This window comes from Phaseolus vulgaris, chromosome 9 (assembly GCF_051622355.1).
Source record: "Phaseolus vulgaris cultivar YP4 chromosome 9, ASM5162235v1, whole genome shotgun sequence".
NCBI classification, from domain to species: domain Eukaryota; kingdom Viridiplantae; phylum Streptophyta; class Magnoliopsida; order Fabales; family Fabaceae; genus Phaseolus; species Phaseolus vulgaris.
The window spans coordinates 28,136,655-28,157,831 of NC_143506.1; the positions used below are offsets into that span (position 1 = coordinate 28,136,655).

At 30.2% G+C, this 21,177-nt stretch overlaps 1 protein-coding gene across 7 annotated transcripts; it reads left to right on the plus strand.

Moving 5' to 3' along the window:
- Positions 1-281: 281 nt before the first annotated feature.
- On the plus strand, positions 282-7,321 carry LOC137821125 (Tetratricopeptide repeat (TPR)-like superfamily protein). Of its 7 annotated transcripts, none has more exons than XM_068625568.2 (5): positions 282-1,054; positions 1,133-1,247; positions 3,145-4,789; positions 6,475-6,567; positions 6,688-7,321. In XM_068625568.2, the coding sequence occupies exons 2-3, from the start codon at positions 1,243-1,245 to the stop codon at positions 4,757-4,759; spliced, it is 1,620 nt and encodes a 539-aa protein (XP_068481669.1). In that variant the 5' UTR covers positions 282-1,054; positions 1,133-1,242; the 3' UTR covers positions 4,760-4,789; positions 6,475-6,567; positions 6,688-7,321. The 7 variants fall into 7 exon arrangements, 5 of the variants coding, with proteins under 5 accessions (XP_068481669.1, XP_068481671.1, XP_068481672.1 ...); XM_068625569.1 differs by having other exon boundaries at positions 659-1,054; positions 3,154-4,789; XM_068625570.1 differs by lacking the exon at positions 1,133-1,247 and having other exon boundaries at positions 620-1,071; positions 3,154-4,789.
- Positions 7,322-21,177: the final 13,856 nt, after the last annotated feature.

Below are 21,177 nucleotides of genomic sequence, written 5' to 3' on the forward strand. Positions count from 1 at the left end.
AGAGAATGCATGTTTTAAAACAGTTCCTCTACAAAGAATCCATAACTAACCTTTTCAGTGTTGGATGAAGAGGCTCAATGCTTGAACAATGATTTGGAGTTTATAATGGAAGTGAGTGGTGGTGCTTTGTAGGAGAAGATGGGGGCTGTTGGAAGAGGATGGACGTTTGTTAGTGGTTTGAAGGAAAAACGAGTTGATTCTTTGAAGGAGAGGGGTCAGTGCCGCCGCACTTGTGAGGTGTATAATAATAAAATCAAGTTTAGGTGGCTCAATGTCAATCTACACCCAATCTGCTAAAATGACAAAAGGAGGTTGTGAATAAAAAATTACTCTTAAAACTTTTTTTTTTTGAAATATTTCGAATTTGGAAATTCCAACAATTCTTATCCCAAATGCATTTTCAATTTTGTGTTGTGTTTTGGATTTCGTTTTTGCTGGAATGTATTTTTGATTTTGAATTATATTTATTAAATTTCAGATTTTTAAATTCAAAATAAATATAATTTTGAAAATTTGAAAGAATAAAGATAATTTTGAAAACTTTAAATAATAATAATAATTTTGAAAATTTTAAATTACAGGGGGCAAGATTAAAATTGATATAGTGAAAGAAGAAGTTGTCAAAATAAAATTGGACATAAACCCTAAAAGTAAAATTGGAACATAAACCCTAAAAGTAAAATTGGAGTAAAATTGGGGAGAGTGAGAGAAGAGGTGACTGCCACTGCAGTAACACGTCGCTACTGGAGGCGTCACCGTGCCGCCACGTTGCTGCGCCACCCTCAGAATAGCCGCGCAAGAACCGCCGCCGCTGAGAGGACATCCCGAGAGTAGGCGCCGGTCCGAGGAACGCCGCGAGAGGCGCCGCCTCGAGAACCACCGCGAGAGGTGCCGCCACAAGAACCGCTGCCGCAGCCAGAACTATCAGTTCCAACATCGCGAAACTCGTCGCTCCAACGCGAGTTGCGATTTACAACGCCGACCCCACGCGATCCGCCGGGATCGCACTTTTCCGGTGATCGCAGATCAGAGACAGGATTGAAAATCTGAAACTGTAAAAACTGTAAAACTGTAAGTTTATATCTTTTTGCACTATAAAGCCTGATTTATTTTGTTATTGTTTTTTCTACAGTTTACTGCTGGTTGTGGGAAATTTTTTAAAGGAACTGCCGATCAGATGTATCAGTCACTCTAAGTAAACATTAGGTTGATTACCAAGGCAAAACCGAGTTTAATGTAGACATGAGGTAACATAGTACTAAAATCCTCTCTTCTAAAACTCTCCTAGCATCATGGTTTCCTTTATGAATATTTAATGGTTTAGGAACCATGGTGTTGTCCAATTGGCAGCTGTGATGGATAAGGCAACATGTGCACATTATATTAAGAATTTAATACAATTTAATAAATTAATATACACATAAAAAACATTGTTCATAACTTGTACAGTATCATTAGCTCCCCTAAACTTAAAAAACCACAAGTCTTAACCATAAAACACAAATAAGCGCTAAGCACTTAAACTACCTCATTCCCATCAATAGGAGTTGGACAATGACAATACTTTCAGATTGGGTTTAAAACTCCAAGAGCTAATGGAACTATAATTCATTTAAGAACCTTTAAATTTAACAGTTCTGCATCTTGATAAGAGACTTGAAATAAAGAAGAAGAGTAATAAAGTTTCTTCTCCTGCATATGGATTGCAGTGATGATATTCTCTTCCATTGCAGCTTCTAGCAATGCAGTCACAAATAATAGAGCAGAAGAAAGGAGGAGAGAATAAATGAATAAAATGAAAGGAGCGTTAAAAGAGATGTCATCTATGCACAACAATTTGTGCTAGTTGAAAGTCCTCTGGGTCTTCCAAACTGGAAAATTTCTCTATGGTGAGACTTCTGAGTTTATTTTGCTTTGAGATGAGCTAAACCAAACACAGATATTTGTGAACCTATATATAAATCTTTATGACATCTAAAGTTCATATGATACCCTCTCCCTTCAACAGCGTTTTGCCAGATTGATGTTGTACAAACATTATATTAAGTCATAATATGCTTTTGTATGAGTAACTTCCACATGCTAAATCTCAAACAAATAGCCCACACTCTTTCTAACATACAAATCTTAAGGTAATCCACAACCCTAAACCCCAAATTTGCTTGTTCCTCCGGGGACCAAAAGATCTCTCCTTTTAGGCTCCAATTTGATGTTTTTCACCCACCACCACCTCTTGCCACCCCTTTATATTCACAAGCTGCCTAAATGTGTCGCTCGGTACCCCAACACCAACACCACAATCCACTTCTCCGACCAGAAGTTTGTGAACTTCGAGGTCTTGTCCGCGATGAGCATGACCAATGTCTTTTTGTTCAAACATTGATGAGCAATGAAATAAACCCCTCAACCTAACAAAAGAGAAGAACACACTTAAATTAGGGGAAGATGGCCTAGACAACTATATAAAAGGGACAAATCTCACCCCAGCGATTCTGTCACTATATAGGTGTTTCAAATGAAAATTCATGTGTGCAAATTCATTACCAACGTGCTCTGTTAAAGATAATCTAATAGAAGGGATCATATTGAATTATTTTTAAAAAATTGAATTACATTGAACAATTTAAAAATTGAGGGGCACAATTAACTTTTGTCCCTTAAGATAGGGACAAAAAGTCTTATTAAGCTAATATTTTTTTTTTCCAAGAGGTCTTCATTATAAATTTCATACAAATAAAAATAAATATTTATGTATTAAATATATGTATATGTTTACATATAAAATATCAAATATTCATAAATTACTTATATTATGAAATTTTTAAATATTTATTCACATAAAAACTTAAATTCGTGAATTATATTTAGTCTATGCAAGGGTAAACCAATTTTAGTATTTACATAAAAAAAAGTAAACAATTTTTTTTTTTTCATTTATATCCTTTTCTTTCTTTCATCCTTACCGTTTTCAAAATTATTGTAACTTGGGACACATCCATAACAAAGTGAATGCTAACTCTTGTTCATCAACTAATTAAACACAAGTCTTGTTTTTGTTGCTGTCAGCATCACATAACACTCGTAACAAGTTAACATTGTTATCTTAATGTTAATTCCGTTTGAATGGCTTCATTCCGAACTCAGCATTTGTAGGTCCCTATTGAGGGTGAAGCAGTTACACACATTTCTTTTGAAGACCCATCTCTTAGAAGACCCTTTTTACGCAACAAAAATTGTCAGGCTGTATGCAATCAACAATGACATTAACTCAGCCCGTCATGTGTTCGACAAAACTTCCAACCGAAGTGTCTATCTTTGGAATTCCATGATTCGAGCTTTTGCGCAGTGCCAAAGATTTTTCAATGCAATCTCTCTGTTTAGAACCATGGTTGGGGCTGACATAAGTCCTGATGGTCACACTTATGCTTGTCTTACACGTGCGTGTGCTGACAACTTTGATTTCGGTATGCTAAGGCGTGTTCATGGTGGTGCTGTGGCTGCAGGATTAGGACTGGACCTTGTTTGTTGTAGTGCACTTGTGACTGCTTATTCAAAACTTGGCCTTGTTCATGAAGCTCGTAGAGTGTTCAATAGGATCACTGAACCGGATATAGTTTTATGGAATTCGTTGATTTCTGGTTATGGGAGCTCTGGTCTGTGGGATGTGGGGATGCAGATGTTTAGTGCGATGAAACTTGTCGGGAAGAAGCCTGATGAATATACCCTGGCTGGGTTGCTTGTTGGTATTGTAGATTCTGGGGTGCTGAGCATTGGCCAAGGATTACATTGTTTAAGTCAAAAGAGTGGCCTTGATTCTGATTCTCATGTTGGTAGTTTGCTGGTGAGTTTGTACTCGAGATGTAAGTGCATGGCTTCTGCATATAGAGTCTTTTGCAGTATTTTGAATCCTGATTTGGTCACATGGTCTGCTCTTATTGTGGGGTATTCTCAAGCTGGGGAGTATGAGAAGGTGCTGCACCTTTTTAGAAAATTGAACATGGAAGATAAGAAGCCTGATACTGTCTTGGTTGCCAGTGTATTGGCTTCTATTGCTCATACGGCAAATGTAGGACTAGGGTGCGAGGTACATGGTTATGCTCTTCGGCATGGATTGGAACTAGATGTCAGGGTCTCCTCTGCTCTAATAGACATGTATTCAAAGTGTGGTTGCTTGCAGTTGGGAATTTGTGTTTTCAGGACAATGCCAAAGCGGAATATTGTTTCTTATAATTCTGTAATTTTGGGTTTTGGTTTGCATGGATATGCTTCTGAGGCTTTTAAGATGTTTGATAAGATGCTGGAGAAAGGATTGGTACCTGATGAAGCCACATTCTCTTCTCTCCTATCTGCCTGTTGTCATGCTGGCCTTGTCAAAGATGGCTGGGAAATTTTCCGGAGAATGAAGGAGGAATTTAACATCAGAGCTAGGGCTGAACACTATGTTTACATGGTGAAGCTCCTTGGCAGTTCTGGGGAGTTGGAGGAGGCTTACAGTCTGACCCAGTCTTTACCAGAACCTGTAGACAAGGCCATCCTGGGAGCCTTATTATCTTGCTGTAATTCTTGCGGAAATTCCGAGCTGGCAGAAACTGTAGCACAACAACTTTTTTCAAATAATCCTGCTGATAATGTATACAGGGTTATGCTTTCTAACATATATGCTGGTGATGGGAGGTGGGATGATGTTAAAAGGTTGAGGGATAGAATGACAGGAGGTCTAAGAAAAATGCCCGGACTAAGCTGGATTGAAAGCAGTTAGCCTGCTGCTGCTCTTGCCAGAAACAGAGAGGTATTTCTTGTATCAAAGAACTTCCTCAAACAACAGTTCTCACCAGAATTGCTTTTAGATATTTTAAGGAACCTAAATCTTCCCACACAAAACTATTTAGTTGTATTCTCCCATCCACAACTACTAACAACTTCCCCTGTTAATAGTCTTTGCTCAACTAACTGACAACTTGGCGTTCCCAATTATTACACATTATAATTTTTCTTATTCTTTATCTGATACGTATATTTAGTAGAAGGTTGTCTTATTCTATCAATACTCCCCCCTTCAAGTGAGATTTTTGTCCTCAAGGTGGAATAGAGGGAAGGGAACATTTGTTATAAAATGTTAACTCCCAACTATTCTCACATGTTGGAAGTTGTTGGCATTTGAGCGACACCTCAATATCTCCTTGAGGATTATGTCCGCTATTGAGAACAAATTGGTATTGCCTAAAGAAAGAATCAATACTTGGTTGAAATTACTAGTACCTTACGTCACCATTATGTCAACAGCATTTCTTCAGTTGTTTTTTGCAATCAGATTCCTACTCTATCTTGTATTGCAGATAGACTTTTTACCTTGTTTCTATCTTTATCTATAGTTTCACATGTTTTGACCATGACCTTAAATTAGGTATATATAAACTTTCTACCAAATCTCTTAGAATGTATTTGTTTTTGGGTTACTCATTCGAAAAGGTTATCATAGTTTTTTTTACCTCAACTTCAACAATATATTGTCTTTACCGAGTTACTATTTTTTTGAGACCTGCACCTTCTCCTTCACTGTACCTGATGTGATAATCACTACAAAACCTCCATTGTTTATTTGGCCTGTTGTTTTAGCTCTTGTTGCTTTTGCTCCACCTCCATTCGAACAAGGGAAACAAATTCCAGTGACATTCCACCTACTTTGTCTCTTTGAATTTTGTGTCTATTCTTAACTTTACATATGAAGCAACAACTAAACCAAATTGGTAACTAGGCAATGTTGAATGGTATGAGAACTTTACACTCCAATGGCATTTGGGAACTTGTTCCCTTAAATCCTGACAAGACTAGTAATGGTTTGGGTTTATACAGTAAAGATTGGATCAAATGGTCATGTTGACAGTTTTAAACTCACTGGATGACCAATGGTTATGCAAAATTTTAGTCTGCACGTGAACACCTTTTTCTTCAGTGATCAAAATGACATATGTTTGTCTCTTTCTTGCCATGACTACCATACATTGACTTCTACACAGTTGAATATTAAATATGCCTTGTTACATGGTAAGTTGCACGAAATTTATATGTATTAGTATCCACGTTTTAGTGTTTTTGGTGAGTCTTGTCTTGTATGTTGGCTTTTGTCATTCTCCCAGAGGTTTGAAGGGATCTCATCATGCCTAGTAGTTTGGCTGCTTTTTCTCCGCCTTAATACATTTCACCATAACTCGGTGTGAAGTTGATGACTCTATTTTTTCTCCATTGATTCTCTCATATGGGCGGTGCATTTGTTTTGTAATCTATGTTGATGACATCATCACTAGTAATGACATAAAGACTCAAATCTTACCTCTTCATTTAGTTTTGGACAAAAGACTTGGGACCCTCAAATACTTGTTGGGGATAGAAATTGTCCAATTCTTTTCTTATATTGCATTAGCCAATAAATATGCTTTGATATTCTGAGACTGATATGCTTGATTGTCATCTCAGTTAAGCCAAGCTTCTACAAGGTTAAAGGGGTCGTTTCGTAGGAAAACTCAACCATCTCATTGTCACCACACCTGGCATCACCTTTATAGAGTGGTAAGTCAATTTTGTAATTCCACTAGTGATATTCAGTTAGATGTTGTCATACATATTGTTTGGTATAAAAATGATAAGTACTATATAAAAATTACTTGCTACTCTAATATGATTGGGCAGGATCATCATCAACAAGAGACCCACTTCTTGGTTTTGCGGTCTTGTCGGAGGAAATTTCGTTTAATTGAGGAGAAAGAAGCATAACATAATCGCTATATCCGGTATTGAGGTTGAAAATTGTGCTATGGTATCGGTTGCATGCAAGTACGTGACTAAATTAGGAGACATTCAATATACGAAACTTATATGTGACAATGAAGTTGTCATTCACATTACATCAAATGCAATCTTTCTTGATCGGGCCAAACACAGTTGGATTGTCACTTTGTAAGAAAAAATGTGTTTTAAGAGGAAATTATGAGTGACTATGTCGACTCCAATGACTAGTTGACGGACATTCTCAGCAAGTTCTTGGAAGCTTTCATCTTGACTACATTTTAGCAAGCATAACTCTGACATTGTGCTTCAACCTGGAGGGGAGTGTTGATGGCATATTGATACATGTTACATATGAAAATAATTGTCCTTATAAATAAGGAATGTTGTTACAACAATTTAGGGGTTTAATTTATTCTTTTGTATGTGATTGATTTTGTTGTACCCTAATGTGCTCACATACAACACAATATTCAGATATGTTCTTTTTGTATAATAGTTTAAAAATAAAGTACCACACAAGTGATTTATGTCGTTATGTTTTACTAGTTAAAAAACATTACTTGAACAAAAAGATACTGGGTTTGAACGGTTTGATTAGAATACTATCCAAATAACATCCTAATTCAAATCAAGAACTGATTGTTAGAACTTTCTAGACCTTGTAAAATCTGTCTCTTTCTTCCTGATTTCGTTGTGGTGTTGGTGTCATATTTATTAGTATTGATTTTACCTCTAGAAGTAAAAAAAAAAAAACCTTGGATAAGAACTTCAATCTACTGTGCCCTATATTATTTTCCATGAGTCCCCTCTTTATTTGGTTAATCCTTGTTTCTAATCAAATTTGGCAATTAGTGCTCTAACTAATGGCGTGTTTGGATTATGGAGGAGGAAAATGAGGATTTGAGAGAATGAATTTGGAGTGATTTGAGAAGAAAGTGAAAAAAGTTAAGTTGTTTGAAGGTATGTAGAGTGAATTTGTGGAGAAAATTTATTAAAGTTGGCTAGTGATGGTGATGTGTGTGAGATTTTTTTAAAAAATATTAGAATGTAAATTTATAAATTTATTTTAATATTTTAAAAAGGAAATAATTCTTTTTATAAATTTTAGTAATTAAAATTTTGTATACTTATTTTTATATATTATAAATAATTTTTTATTATTATTAATTATTAGTATTTATTTTTATTAATAATATTATTAAATATTTTCATTGCTTAAATTTATTTATTATTTAACATTTTTATTTTAATACATATAAAAAATATTTTTATAAAATAAAAGTTATTGTTAATATTATTATTATATAAATATATTAGTTTATTATTATTATATTATATTACAAAAGTTTCTTCGGAATTCATTGTTGGAGAGTGTCATTTTCTTATTTTCTTCTTCTCCTCTTTCATTCTTCACAATTGAATTGAAACAAACATAAAATTTTCTTACAAATCAAAATAAATGCCTTTCGATCCGAGTACTGATAGGATTATAAAAACCGTCTTTATGTCTTTATCCCTGATTACTGATTACTGTTAGATATAATTCTTTGTTTGATATTTTTAATGGGGATTTGTTTAGGGTTGGAATAAATAATGCTAGTGAGATTTAATTTTATTTTCTGATATTTTTATATACATAATAATAAAATTGATTTCTTTAAATTTAGTCTCTTAATTAAATTTGTTTTAATGTTAATAACTTACCTTTCATGCCTTGTAACTATTTTCTAAATGCTGAATAATTTTTTGAAATTTGACAATATAAATCCGTGGAACAAAAGTGAAACCTTGATAATATTGTGAAACAAAATTGTTATTCAAGTATCATAAAATATGGAGTATTTTATCTAAACGCATTTGCTATAATGTAGCCAGCATTTATCATCAAATTTATATAAAAAATAGAATTCAAATATTTTAAGAGGAAAAACCAATTTTCTTTATTTTTCTTATGAAGGGTATTTACGCCCTTTGGGTTAACTTTATTCACGTTCGTTGAAAGGTGCAAGAAAAACTGCACAAGTTGTTCTTCTTCTAAGAAGTCACTTTTTTTTATATACATTTTACAATACCTCAAATTAATTTGCAGAGCTAAAAGCATATGCAGTTTTAAAACATTACATCTGACTCCATTCTGCATTAATTCCATTGATCGGATTAGAAATAATTTCATCACATTACATTAAAAATTGGGAATATCATTCTATTTGTAGTTTTTTTAACTCATTCCGATTCTATTCATATCCAATGGAATTATCAGGCATGACAGCAATATAAAATGATTATGATAAACTTTGAGGACACAACTGGAAAACCCACAAGAGAGTAAACAATTGAGATGCTGAAAATTTTAAATTCTTGAAAGGAAAATGTTGTGCAGATGACTCGACCCACTTGATCGAATAAAAACATTCTGCCAATCTTTTTATCAGTTTGATTCCAAAATGCATTCTTCTAAGCTGGGAGAAGTAAAATTGGTACACCAAGTGGTTCTAAAACAAAAGCAAGGATTCTTTTTTCTACTTTTCTTGGTGCCCCTCTTAATGCTGATCACGTAATTGCTAATAATTCCTTTCAGAGTTTTCTTAATAAATCTTGTGAATGCTTCCATTATTTCCTGTGCTAAGGTTCTAGTCGTGGAAACACCTTTTTTTTTTCTCAGCGTGATGTGTGTGCTTCCTTCCATTTTTGAATTTTTTCTTCTTTCTATTGACTACAATAATTAGATTCCTATACAGTTGGCGCCATTTGGATTCCCTTGTCACAGTTCTGCATTTGGACGTTATACTATTGCTCCTAATCTTGTTATTCTGCAGCTGCACGTCCTCATCCCTTTTCTATCACGGACTGCCATTTTTTTGCTTACCCCAGTGGCCCACCCACGATGTTTTTCCACCCCAAACCCCACAATTTGAAGAATGCCATGTTTGGACCAAGAATGAAATAACTCATTTCTGCTACAAGACCTTCCAAATTCTTCAAAAATATTCTGGGATCATGCAGATGGTAATAATACACCCTCATCACTAATTGTGAAAAAATAATATACTGTTTACCATGGAGGGGAGTCACAAAGAATTAATGTTGTTAAAACCATCACATTAGATTGCATTATTCAACACTGAGAAGGGCCTACTTGGTGTTTGAGAATTTTATGATTCTATTTGCCCATATTTAAAATTGTATTGGACGGGGTGGCTGGTATTGTTGGCATACCAGTGAGTGTAACACAAATGATTCTGCTCAAAAGCAGAATCAGAATCTTGAGTAAATTGTGACACCCCCTCTTGCTAGCTCTCAGAAGCCTTCAGGAGTTTGGTGCCTCTTAGGTTAGCTATAAGAATGAGTGACTCTTATATATTAAAGTATTATTCTGATGAATTATCTTTCCGAAAGCAAGATTGCACAGTCCAAGTTTATATGTCCTCTAATCATTAGGGCCATTTTAATTAATCATACATAAAGGCACATGCACTCATTTTTATCCATCACATTGAATCGCACACAGATTTGGAACTTGCCTATTCGTCCAAACATCGAATTTGGAACACTAGCATGTGCCTTCATAGTCCACTCCCACTAAACAAATACTACTTGTTTTTCTTTTTTCCCCATGGGCCAACTACAAGAAAATTGCTTCAATTAACTGAGGGACCAGGGATAGGGTTTATAAGGAAAAAAAAATAAAGTGCCTTTTTCTCTTAGTAATAATTTGTATGTTTTACATATCACCTTTGTTTTTTTACTGAAGACAAATGTATAATGTAAAAACAATGATTATAGGTGACAAAACTTTCTCAACATAATTGCTAGTTAGAGTTCTAAATTAAGAGCATAATTAACTCTAGATCTATCCCTTGATCTATATGTACACTAATTTTGGTTGAAAATCTCAATATATACATAAAATTAAAGAGTTTTTTTCCTCTCTTTTACTGGTATAATAATTTCTGGTAAGGATAGTCACGTTTGAGTGGGGTTGAACTGACAAACATATATACCAATTGGTTTCATATATCCGTAGTGTTTTTCTCATTACTTAAGCATAGAATAAAAAAATAGAAAAAGGTAGGCACACAGATTTAGCCATGATGAGCACATTAATTACAGCCAACCAATGATTCATTCATGGGATGGTTCTGTAGTGTACTAGTCTCGCACTCTCACATCACATGTTTCAGTAAGGAATTAACAGTGTGTTGGTGAAAAAGGAGGAACATCATAACTGTTCCAAACACATTAATTATTAAGATTACGTGTTCCCACGTGTACACATTCATACACTGTTTCCGTTGCCTACAAAATGTTTCTCTAGAGTCATAATCTTTCTCAGGAATGTGTGGAAAGGAAAGATCATCAGTAACGACATTGGAAATGTTCATCAAGAGTCATAATCTTTCCCAGGAATATATGTAAAGGGAAGTGCAGTAATGACACGTCGTGTCGTGCAATCTCATCATGCACACAAATTATTCAAGTTCAAATTATTGCTCATAAACAGGTTCAGGGTTTTCCATTAATTCCCCATTTGCAAACAGTTCTTCACTCCTATTCTTTCATGTATATAATAATCACAAAATTCTTAACAAGTAGTTTATATAAAAATGATGTTAGTCTAAGATATTATATATATATATATATATATATATTGATACTATGTGTTATTTGGTGTAGCATGCAACTTCTGTACCAAGGGAGAAAAAGCAAGCACGATGGCACGTTCCCAAATGTAAGAAGATAATGCAGGGATAAGAGAAACAAATATCTGTGGACTGTAGGTGTGTGAGAGAATGATATTCAATTTTTTTCCCCTTACAGGTTTCCATTAGTTCATACACTAATCATGTGTTTGAAACTGTAAATACTGTTGATTTGACAAAATTTTTATAAACGACGCAAGTTAAATATAAAATTTTGATTATATAAAATTATGCCATAATATGTATAAATGTAGAATGGTTATTTTGGGAAAAGAAAGTAATAGAAGTAGAGTTAGGGCAAGAAGCACATCAGAAGTCAGCAGGTGTCAAAATCAAAGGGTATTGAGTACTTACTACTACAATGGGGAAAAGGAAAAAGGAAAAAGGAAAAAGAAATTGGTGTCATCTGATTATGATCTGCAACTGGAACACATGGGGTCCGAAGATTAGGGAGTAGTTTGAAATTGTGGCTGGGGAGTGAATGTGATGATAAAGAATTCTTGTGAAAATGATAAGGGCAGCTGCAATACTAGTGGACCACTTCTATTTCCATCCTATTCTTTTATAATCAAATGAGTTTATAATAGTTGTTACAAGACGATAAATTGAGAATTTTTTTTTCTTATACCAATACTAAAATTACAGACACTAAAAAAAAATTATCAAATCAAATAAAAATTAATTTTAGAGACAAAATAATTAGTTGTTATAATGATTAAATTAGAGACCATCTTAAAAATTAAAAAAAAATTAATTTCTAAATTAGTTTATATTATTATTAAATAGTTTTTAAATTGATATCTAATTAGCTACTAAGGTTTTAACTATCAATTATTTAGAAAAAATGTATTTAATTTAGTCACTATAGCAATTAATTATTTTTTTTTCTCTAAAATTTATTTCTATTTCATGATTTTCTTGTAGTGCGATATATTATTTTAATATTTTTTTACATTATTTATTTTTAAATTAATCTTTTTTATATATTTATTTTTGTTAAAACTGTCACAAGGATTGTATATAACTACCATAGTATCATTTTTGTTTGTTATATATATTTTCTCTAACAGTTTCGTATTACTAATGCTACTATTTGGGTTTATCACGAAATTGAGGTAATTTTTGTTTTTTATTATCAAAATGTGGTTGTTTTAAAAGTTGGGAAAGTTATAGATTCCTTGACAATGAATTCGTATCACGTACAATTTTTTCAATATTAAAAAACGATTTCAATTTGGTATTAGAAGGTAAAAAATTACTCCATTTCTGTAAAAAAAAAAAATCCTCACTATTTCTTCTATATTTATTATTATATCTCAATTTTTTCTATAATTATATCCTCACCTCAGTATAATTAACCACTATATTGATTAAATTAGATACTTTTTTAGAAACTAAAAAATTATATTCTTACTATAATTAACCACTATCCTCGCCTTTTTTGTACATATAGAGTTGTCTGGCTTGTGTGATCTAAGTGCTATGAGTGGATGGGGATGACATCGACGTATCATTGGGAGCAAAAAAAAAACATTTTTTAAGTTTCAGGATGAGTGGAGTGAAGGAAAGTATTAATCAGATTTTGGGATTGTATGTGGATAATAGTTGTGGAAGAATTGTGGAAACATAGGAACAAAAGAATTTTTAGAAGAGGCAAAATCAATCATATGGAAATATTTACTCTATCGCAGTTGAAGACTTGGTCATAGGTTATGCCCAAAGCATGTGGCGTATGTTTCTCATATTTAGATTGGTGTCTTGAGCCAATGGTTTGTATGATGTCTGTTAATTTTTCTAGGAGATATATATCTTGAGTAGAAGGTGTCAGTATTAGTGGCAAGGATTAAGGTGGAGGAATGAGATTAAGGTAGGTCTGTTGTATAAGGGTTAGGGTATCCCTAAAATACTTATTTATTCATTCGTTTTTTTCCTGATAAAAAAAAACAAAGATATGTAGTTTAGAGAAATGTGTGATAAAGATGAAGAGTGTGCAATTCATACCATTCATTTTGTCCTTTTTTTATATAAAAGTTGTCATGTGGTTCTTCTATGACCTTATTCTCAAGGACTACTACATAGCTCTCTCATATTCTTTATGGGATAATTCAGATGGTGTTGTATCCGGTTTATAAAATGTCAAGCCAAAAACATTGTAAGAACCAACTACATTACAAGAAAATCATGAAATAGAAATCAATTTAGAGACAAAAAATAATTAGTTGTTATAGTGACTAAATTAGAGACTATTTTAGATACTAACAAATTTTTGGTTTCTAAATTAGTTTCTATTATTGTTAAATGGTTTCTAAATTGGTATCTAATTAGCAACCAAAGTTTTTGCTACCAAATTTAGAATCTAGATAATTGGTAATTAAAACCTTGGTAGCTAATTAGATACCAATTTAGAAACTATTTAACAATAATATAAAATAATTTAGAAACCATTTTTTTTTAGTTTCTAAAATGATATCTAATTTAGTCACTATAGCAACTAATTATTTTTTGTTTCTAAAATTGGTTTCTATTCCATGATTTTCTTGTAGTGCTAACACTGCACTACAAGAAAAAAATGGTTTTAACGAGGGTTTATTTTTACATTAATCAGGTTAAAACCTCTATTAAGTCATTTACTCAGGATTGCAGTTTTCCCTGCTAAACCATCTCTGGGGAACGTGTTTCTCGGGGTTGTTTAAACCTTAGGAAAAGTCTTTCAGAACCTCTGTTAAATACCATGGGTTTAAGAACCTTCGTAAAATACTATGGGTTTCAAAACCTTTGTAAAATACCATAGGTTTCAAAACCTCTGTTAAATAACATGATTTTCAAAATTGAAATAAATCTTCAACCCCATTTTCCAACCATCTCTAATGATCCTCCTATTTTTCTCTTCCACCGTAGACACACTACTCTCTGGCACAAGCTCAATGGTCGTCGACGACAGTCCTAACAAGAAATCACAATTCAGCCACACTTATGTCTATTATATCTAAGGAGAAGAAAAATTAAATAAGGCATTATATTCTTCTTACACAAATATTGCTTCTTCCATCACCTTATTGCCCCAACTTAGGTCACAAGTCATTGTTACATAACTCAACAACAATTGGTGTTTATCACTATTTTATATATCCTAAATAATTGCATTATTTATCATATGTGGACTTCAAAGTCCTGTGTATTCTTGGCTAAAGATTACAAGAACATATTGCAAGGAGAAATTAACTTTATTACTTCTCACTTTCACAGTGAATTAATTATTAGATGCATTTTAAAATTAAGACCTTAATTTAAAATACTTCAAAATTATGAGAATTAAATATTAACAATTATAACTAAAACTAAAATTGAACATAAAATATACATACATCAAAAGCTAAAACAAAATAAGTCAAGTTTTTTTAAGTATGAGCTCGTAATAAAAAAAACCTAGGAATTATATAAACCAACTACCATCAATCATAAAAAACATTCAAATACTGTTGAAATATTTATTATCCAATATTAGTTGTTGAAATAGTTTTTATCCAAGGTTATTTTGCTGAGCTTTTAAAATGAAATTTTGAAACTTTAGAAAACTTATTTGTAATGTAAAGTTACACTTTCAAAATTTTAGTTATAAAATATATTAAAACCATGTAGTTTTTAATTATTGATTTATAAATAGATTTAATTTTATTTATTTATTGAAAATATGAAGTGTTTTATTGAGGTTCTACAATAAATCTTTGGAATTTAACGAAAATTAAAAAAACCTCCACTATTTTGTTAAAATTTTAGAATAAACCTTTGAAACTTAATCAAGGTTAAAAAGACTTTCGTTAATTTGCTGAGGGTGTAGAATAAATCTTTGGAACTTACTGAAAGTTAAAAAACCTTTGTTATTTTGTTGAGATTTTAGAATAAACCTTTGAAATTTAATGAAGGTTAAAAAAACCTCCATTATTTTACTGAGGTTTTAAAATAAACCTTTGGAATTTAACAAAGATTAAGAAAATCTTCGTTATTTTGTTGGGATTTTAAAATAAATTTTTGAAATTTAATGAAGGTTAAAAAAACTTCCATTATTTTGCTGAAATTTTAGAATAACCTTTGAAACATAACGAAAATTAAAAAAATTTCGTTAATTAAATCAATTCCAAAAATTATATTAACTCTCACTAAATAACCTCCCTTAAAACATTTTTTTTTTCTTATAAGCTACAACAACCAAATGGGAGTTAACAAAGCCTAAACTTTGGATTTCTTTGTTTTGGGATAGATGCATGTGTTTTTGAAGTTAATTGTGTTTTGTATGGATAAGCAAGAATGTATGTACTGAGAGCAAATTTCTAAACTTTTTTTATGTATATATTTTATAAAAGAGTTGGAGTATCCGAGTGTCCTGATTTTGATTTATAATATTTTTCTTCTAATAAAAAATGTTTATTAAACATATGAAAAATTTAAAAACATAAAATATTATAAATTTGAACTTCATTTAATACGAAATTATTAGTAAATATTATAAATCCCAGCCATAAAATTCAACTAATCATATTTAATAAATATCTCTTTTTAACAAACAAGAATCAAATATAAAGCTTTATTCAAAAGAAATATTCATTCCAACTAATAAGGGTTGTTTAACTGTGGAGAAAACTTAAAAGGCAAAGTGTGGGTTAAAGGAAAAAGAAAAGCCCTCCAATGATGGCTAATTTGTTTTGGAGTTCGTAATTAATGATCCTAATTAGCATCCTTATACCATTTAAAAAAAAATTAACATTCTCATAAGTTACCACTGAATCACCAGAATGTCCTGTGGTTTCACCTCTTCAATTAATCAAATATTTACCCACTTTAGGGGAATCTTTTGAGCTCCCTATTGCATATCATTTGTTTTTGACAAATGGAAGGGCACATATGATGCCACACGAACCCTATCATAAAATATTTTTTATTCTTCAATAAAAAAAAACTCCATGGTTGCTTGATTAAGACTGTGATCACAAAGCAACAATATTTCCACTTTTAGCAACCAAATAATTTTTAAGAAAACAAAATAAAACCCTTTTGCTTTTAAGCTCTGATCTATGCGGCTGGGATTATCTTGAACTAATCATTGCATCACGAAGTATGCAATCAAGCTATTTTTTCATGCCTTTAGATTTCATTTTTCAGATTAACTATTATTATGATGTAGCTTTCAAGAAAATTAATTCCATAATCACAAAATGTGGCAATTAATAACAGAAAGCAATGCATACATATATGGCAGTCAGGTGATGGATGATGTATGTAGGTAGGTGGGGAGAACTCTGCCATTGCTATCAGCTAATGTAAATATAGAGGTCACTATCATGTTGTCACTTCTAACATATAATATAAAATACTTCTTCTATCCAATCATATCCTAATTGGTAAAGTTAAGTTAATAATATAGTTTAACACTCCAATTTTTGTTTCACATTATATTTTTTTTTTATTGTAATAGAATGTTTTATTATGAAAAGCAATTTTCAGGTGAATGTAGATAAAAAAAAAGGTGATATAAAAGAAAAAATTTCCTATTATTACCTATGAGTCTTCAATTAAAACAAACATAAGGGTATTTGTTTAATTTCCATGTTTAGCTGAAACCTTGATATTGTATGTTAAATGTGGACATAGGTTGTGTTTGGTATAATTATGGATTGAAAGCTAAAACAATGTGTTTTTATCTTAAACCATTGGCCTAGTTTACTGAGTTAAAAATGTTTTGATAACCTTATTTATTAAATTGGTTTGAAATGGAAAGGGCATGACAAAATGTATTTTTTATTGCATAAAATTGAGTAAAACATAGAATATTCAGTACATTTTAGCTAATAACAAAAAATGTTAGAGGGTGTGATTTTTGAGTTAAATAAATTTTTAAGTTAGTCAAATGAATTATAAATTTATTAAAATATAACTTGACAAGTTTTATTAACTGGAAGGAACTGGATTTGATTTGTTTTTCTTAAACACGAGTCTGGTATAGACAGTGCGCAAATATGATTGAAAGCATAAAAAAGAATATGATGAAAAGAGAAGAGCTTGAATACATTTAATGTGATTAAATGAGAGAAAAGTGAATAGTGATATTTTTGCAGATAGTTGAAAGAATATTGTGAATAAGATGTTTGGTGTGTATTATTTACTAACTGTGGAAGAGTTACTGAGTGAAATGCATAGGAAATATTGGTCCCTCTAATATGTAGGGATAGTTTCTGGTTTCACTAGAGTGCCTGCAGATTATAGTGCCTTAAAATGGACAACAACACCTACTTCTTTGCTCTCATGTTCTCCTAACTCTCGACCGTCAACATAAAATATATATGTTCCATAACAAACACTATTCAATATTTGCTATAAATACGTACATTGTCTTCACCATGTAAATCATTTCATCATCTTTTTTTGCAATTCACTGTCAAATATTAATACTAATCAGGTCAAAATAATACTTCCTAGGACTGTGATAATACATATTAGAGTTTCATTGTTATAAAACTTTCTACATGACATAATATATATATATATATATATATATATATGTATATATACTTATTTTAAAATGATTAAGTATTCAGAAAAAAATGCACATACATATTATTAAAAAATTATTAAGATTAATTTTAGAAATAAAATAATTAATTAAAATCTTCACTATAAATTAGATAATATTTTAAAAATTTATTGATTTTTTTTTAAATTTTTTTATATAATTATAGATAATTGTTGTTATTTAAAGTGTTAGTATAGCTGAGATGTTAAGTTGGATAGTTATGTTTAATATAAAAATTAGTTTTTATTATTAATAAATAATTTTTAAATTAATATATAATAATAATAACTAATTTAAATATTAATAAAAGAAAATTAATTTTTAAAATAGTATGAAATTTAGTTAATATAATAATTAAAAAAAATCTTTAAAAGTAATTTTATTTAAGAATTTTGTAATAATTAATAGCAAACATAATACAAATAATAACAGTGTTTTTAAATAATTTCATAATGAGATGAATTGAAAATGATTATTATATACCATAAGCACTGCGTCATCAAAATGAATAAAGATCAATAAAATTTCAACTGGCCCTGCATCGAATGCTATATATTTTTAGGCTATTTCAATACAAAAAAAAAACGTAAATGATAATCATGAGACTTTACGTAGGTACTTATATATAAATTATTCATGAATTAAGTGTCTTAAATAATTTTGTAAAATTTGGCATGATATAGCCCATTACTAAGTGATCCTATGATATCTCTATTCCCTATAAACTATAATGATAAAATTCAAATTCTGTTTTTAAATTATTAGCAAGCTTGTGAGTAAATTTATATCTAATATCAAAATATGTAGATATGATGTTAATAATTTCTATTTGATCTAGCTTAATTTTGATAAAGTTCTAATATAAGAATTCTATGTTTTAATTGTTCTTTTTTAATTTTTCGCTTTTCACTTTTTAATAGGAAAATATTAGTTAGCGTTTTTATGATAATTATCAATGATTTAGAAAACGAAAAAAATTAAAAGATAAATAAGGTTTATTAGTTTTTGCATGTTAAACGTTATTAAAGAAATTTTGAATATATATCCATGGCACATGGTTTGATATCATTATTTTACATTGTATTAAATTTGCTTAAATTAAGCAAAAGTAAGTATTAAACTACTTTTGAACTTTTAATATAGTAAGTACTTTTCTAAATTGAAACGTTTTTCTACTCCTCATGGTATCTTTATGGGTGCACAATATAAAATTTACATGAATATATTAATTTTTTTTCTTCTTTAACAGGTATGTGAGACCATTAGTTGCTAACTCTCATTTATAAAATCCTTGATCTATACCCTTAATAGCTTATTTCCTTAGTGCCCTTGTGTTTAAACGTGTTAAATATATTTAGTGAGCGTGTTAAATGTTTAAAAATAAAATAAATAAAAACGAAGGTTTTTTTATATTTTAATATAATAAATAGAATATTTTAATTCACTGTTCAAGATCTTTCTGTTAATCCTCTTAATAAATGAGGAGATGATTGAAGAAATTTTATTTTATGTGGCTGAATTATTAAATGTATTTACTTTTATTGATGGATTAAAAAGTAGTGTAGGAGGATTTATATATGTCACTTACTTATTAAATGCTAATCTTTCTTAAAATAATTTGATTTAGTCCCATAAATATTAATATATTTTGATTTTAGTAAATAAATAAAAATTACAATTTTAGTATATAAATTTTAATTTTATTAATTTTGTTTAAACTTAATAATAATATCAAGGTAATTGAATACGTGTTTGGTTTTAAGTAATTATGATAAATTAATGTTATTATATAATTGAATTTTTATAAATTAAAAATTCTTGATAATTTTTTAGATTAAAAAATAAAATAAATAAATTAGGATATTTAAGAGATTTTTTAACTGTTATAAGAAAAAATAAGTGAAATTCAAAATAACATCTCGTTCTAAATAACATGTTAAATTCTGATTTAATATTTTTTTTTTATCAGATACAAATAAATTAAACAGATTCACTAGGTTGTCAAATATATATATATATATATATATATATATATATATATTAAGAAAGGCAAAAGCACATTTCCCCATACATAAAAATAAATGTCTAGTGCCTACTCCAACATTGTCAACTAAAAAGAACACATCAATGACTAACTCCATTGTTCTAATAGTAACATTAAATCGAATGTATACATACTAGAAGTTCTAGACACCAGTCATAGAACGATAAACTCATTGACAATATATTTAAAGAGATCCAAAACTAAACTTTAACTTGTGTCAAAGAACATGATCATCAACCACTCATCCTTTGAATAAACAATTATAACTATTCTTATGTCTTAAAATCTTGCTAATCAACTGGGTCCAAAAGAATGTGCTTTGATATACACATGTGTGAATATTAAACCTATTATAACTTTTAACTATTTTGGGTCTACTATTCCGCCCACGGCCATTAATTAGCTATCTATGCTAAATAACACACTTTCTGCAAGTGCTAAATACATTGAAGTGTAGAAGAGGGTTCTTAATCACCTCTTAAAGGATAATTATATATTAGTACTAATGTTGATTTTTTTCTTTAATAAACATTCGTGATGATTAATAATGACAAATCATGATCAATTACTTAAACTAATAACAGAGTTTAAATAAAATTAATGAAATTAATAATTTTAATTAAAATTATAATTTTTTTAATATATTAAAAGTAAAATATATTAATAATTATGGTACTGAATCGACTATTTATCCCAAAAAAAATTAAAAATAATATGGATATAAATTAGATAGACATCTAATATCTTAAAATGTTATTATTTTCTTAATAGTTATGAAGATTTTGTTGACATATTATGAACATTTATATACTAATGTTAAATTTAAATAAATGAATTGTGGGGGAGGATATTGGTTAAATTTCTAGATTCATATTTTTCCAAAATTTATTTAAGTTATATTCTTTATATATAATAATTGTCTTAAGAATAAAAATGAAAAAAAATGGTTTGCTAAATTTAGTTGAAGTGCATGGTTAATTAGAAAGAGAATGAGAGTGTGAGAAATCCCCACATTCCCCATATTATTGTTAGATGCAAGGTCATAGTCATTCTTTTATAGTGTACCTCCATTTATTACCTTT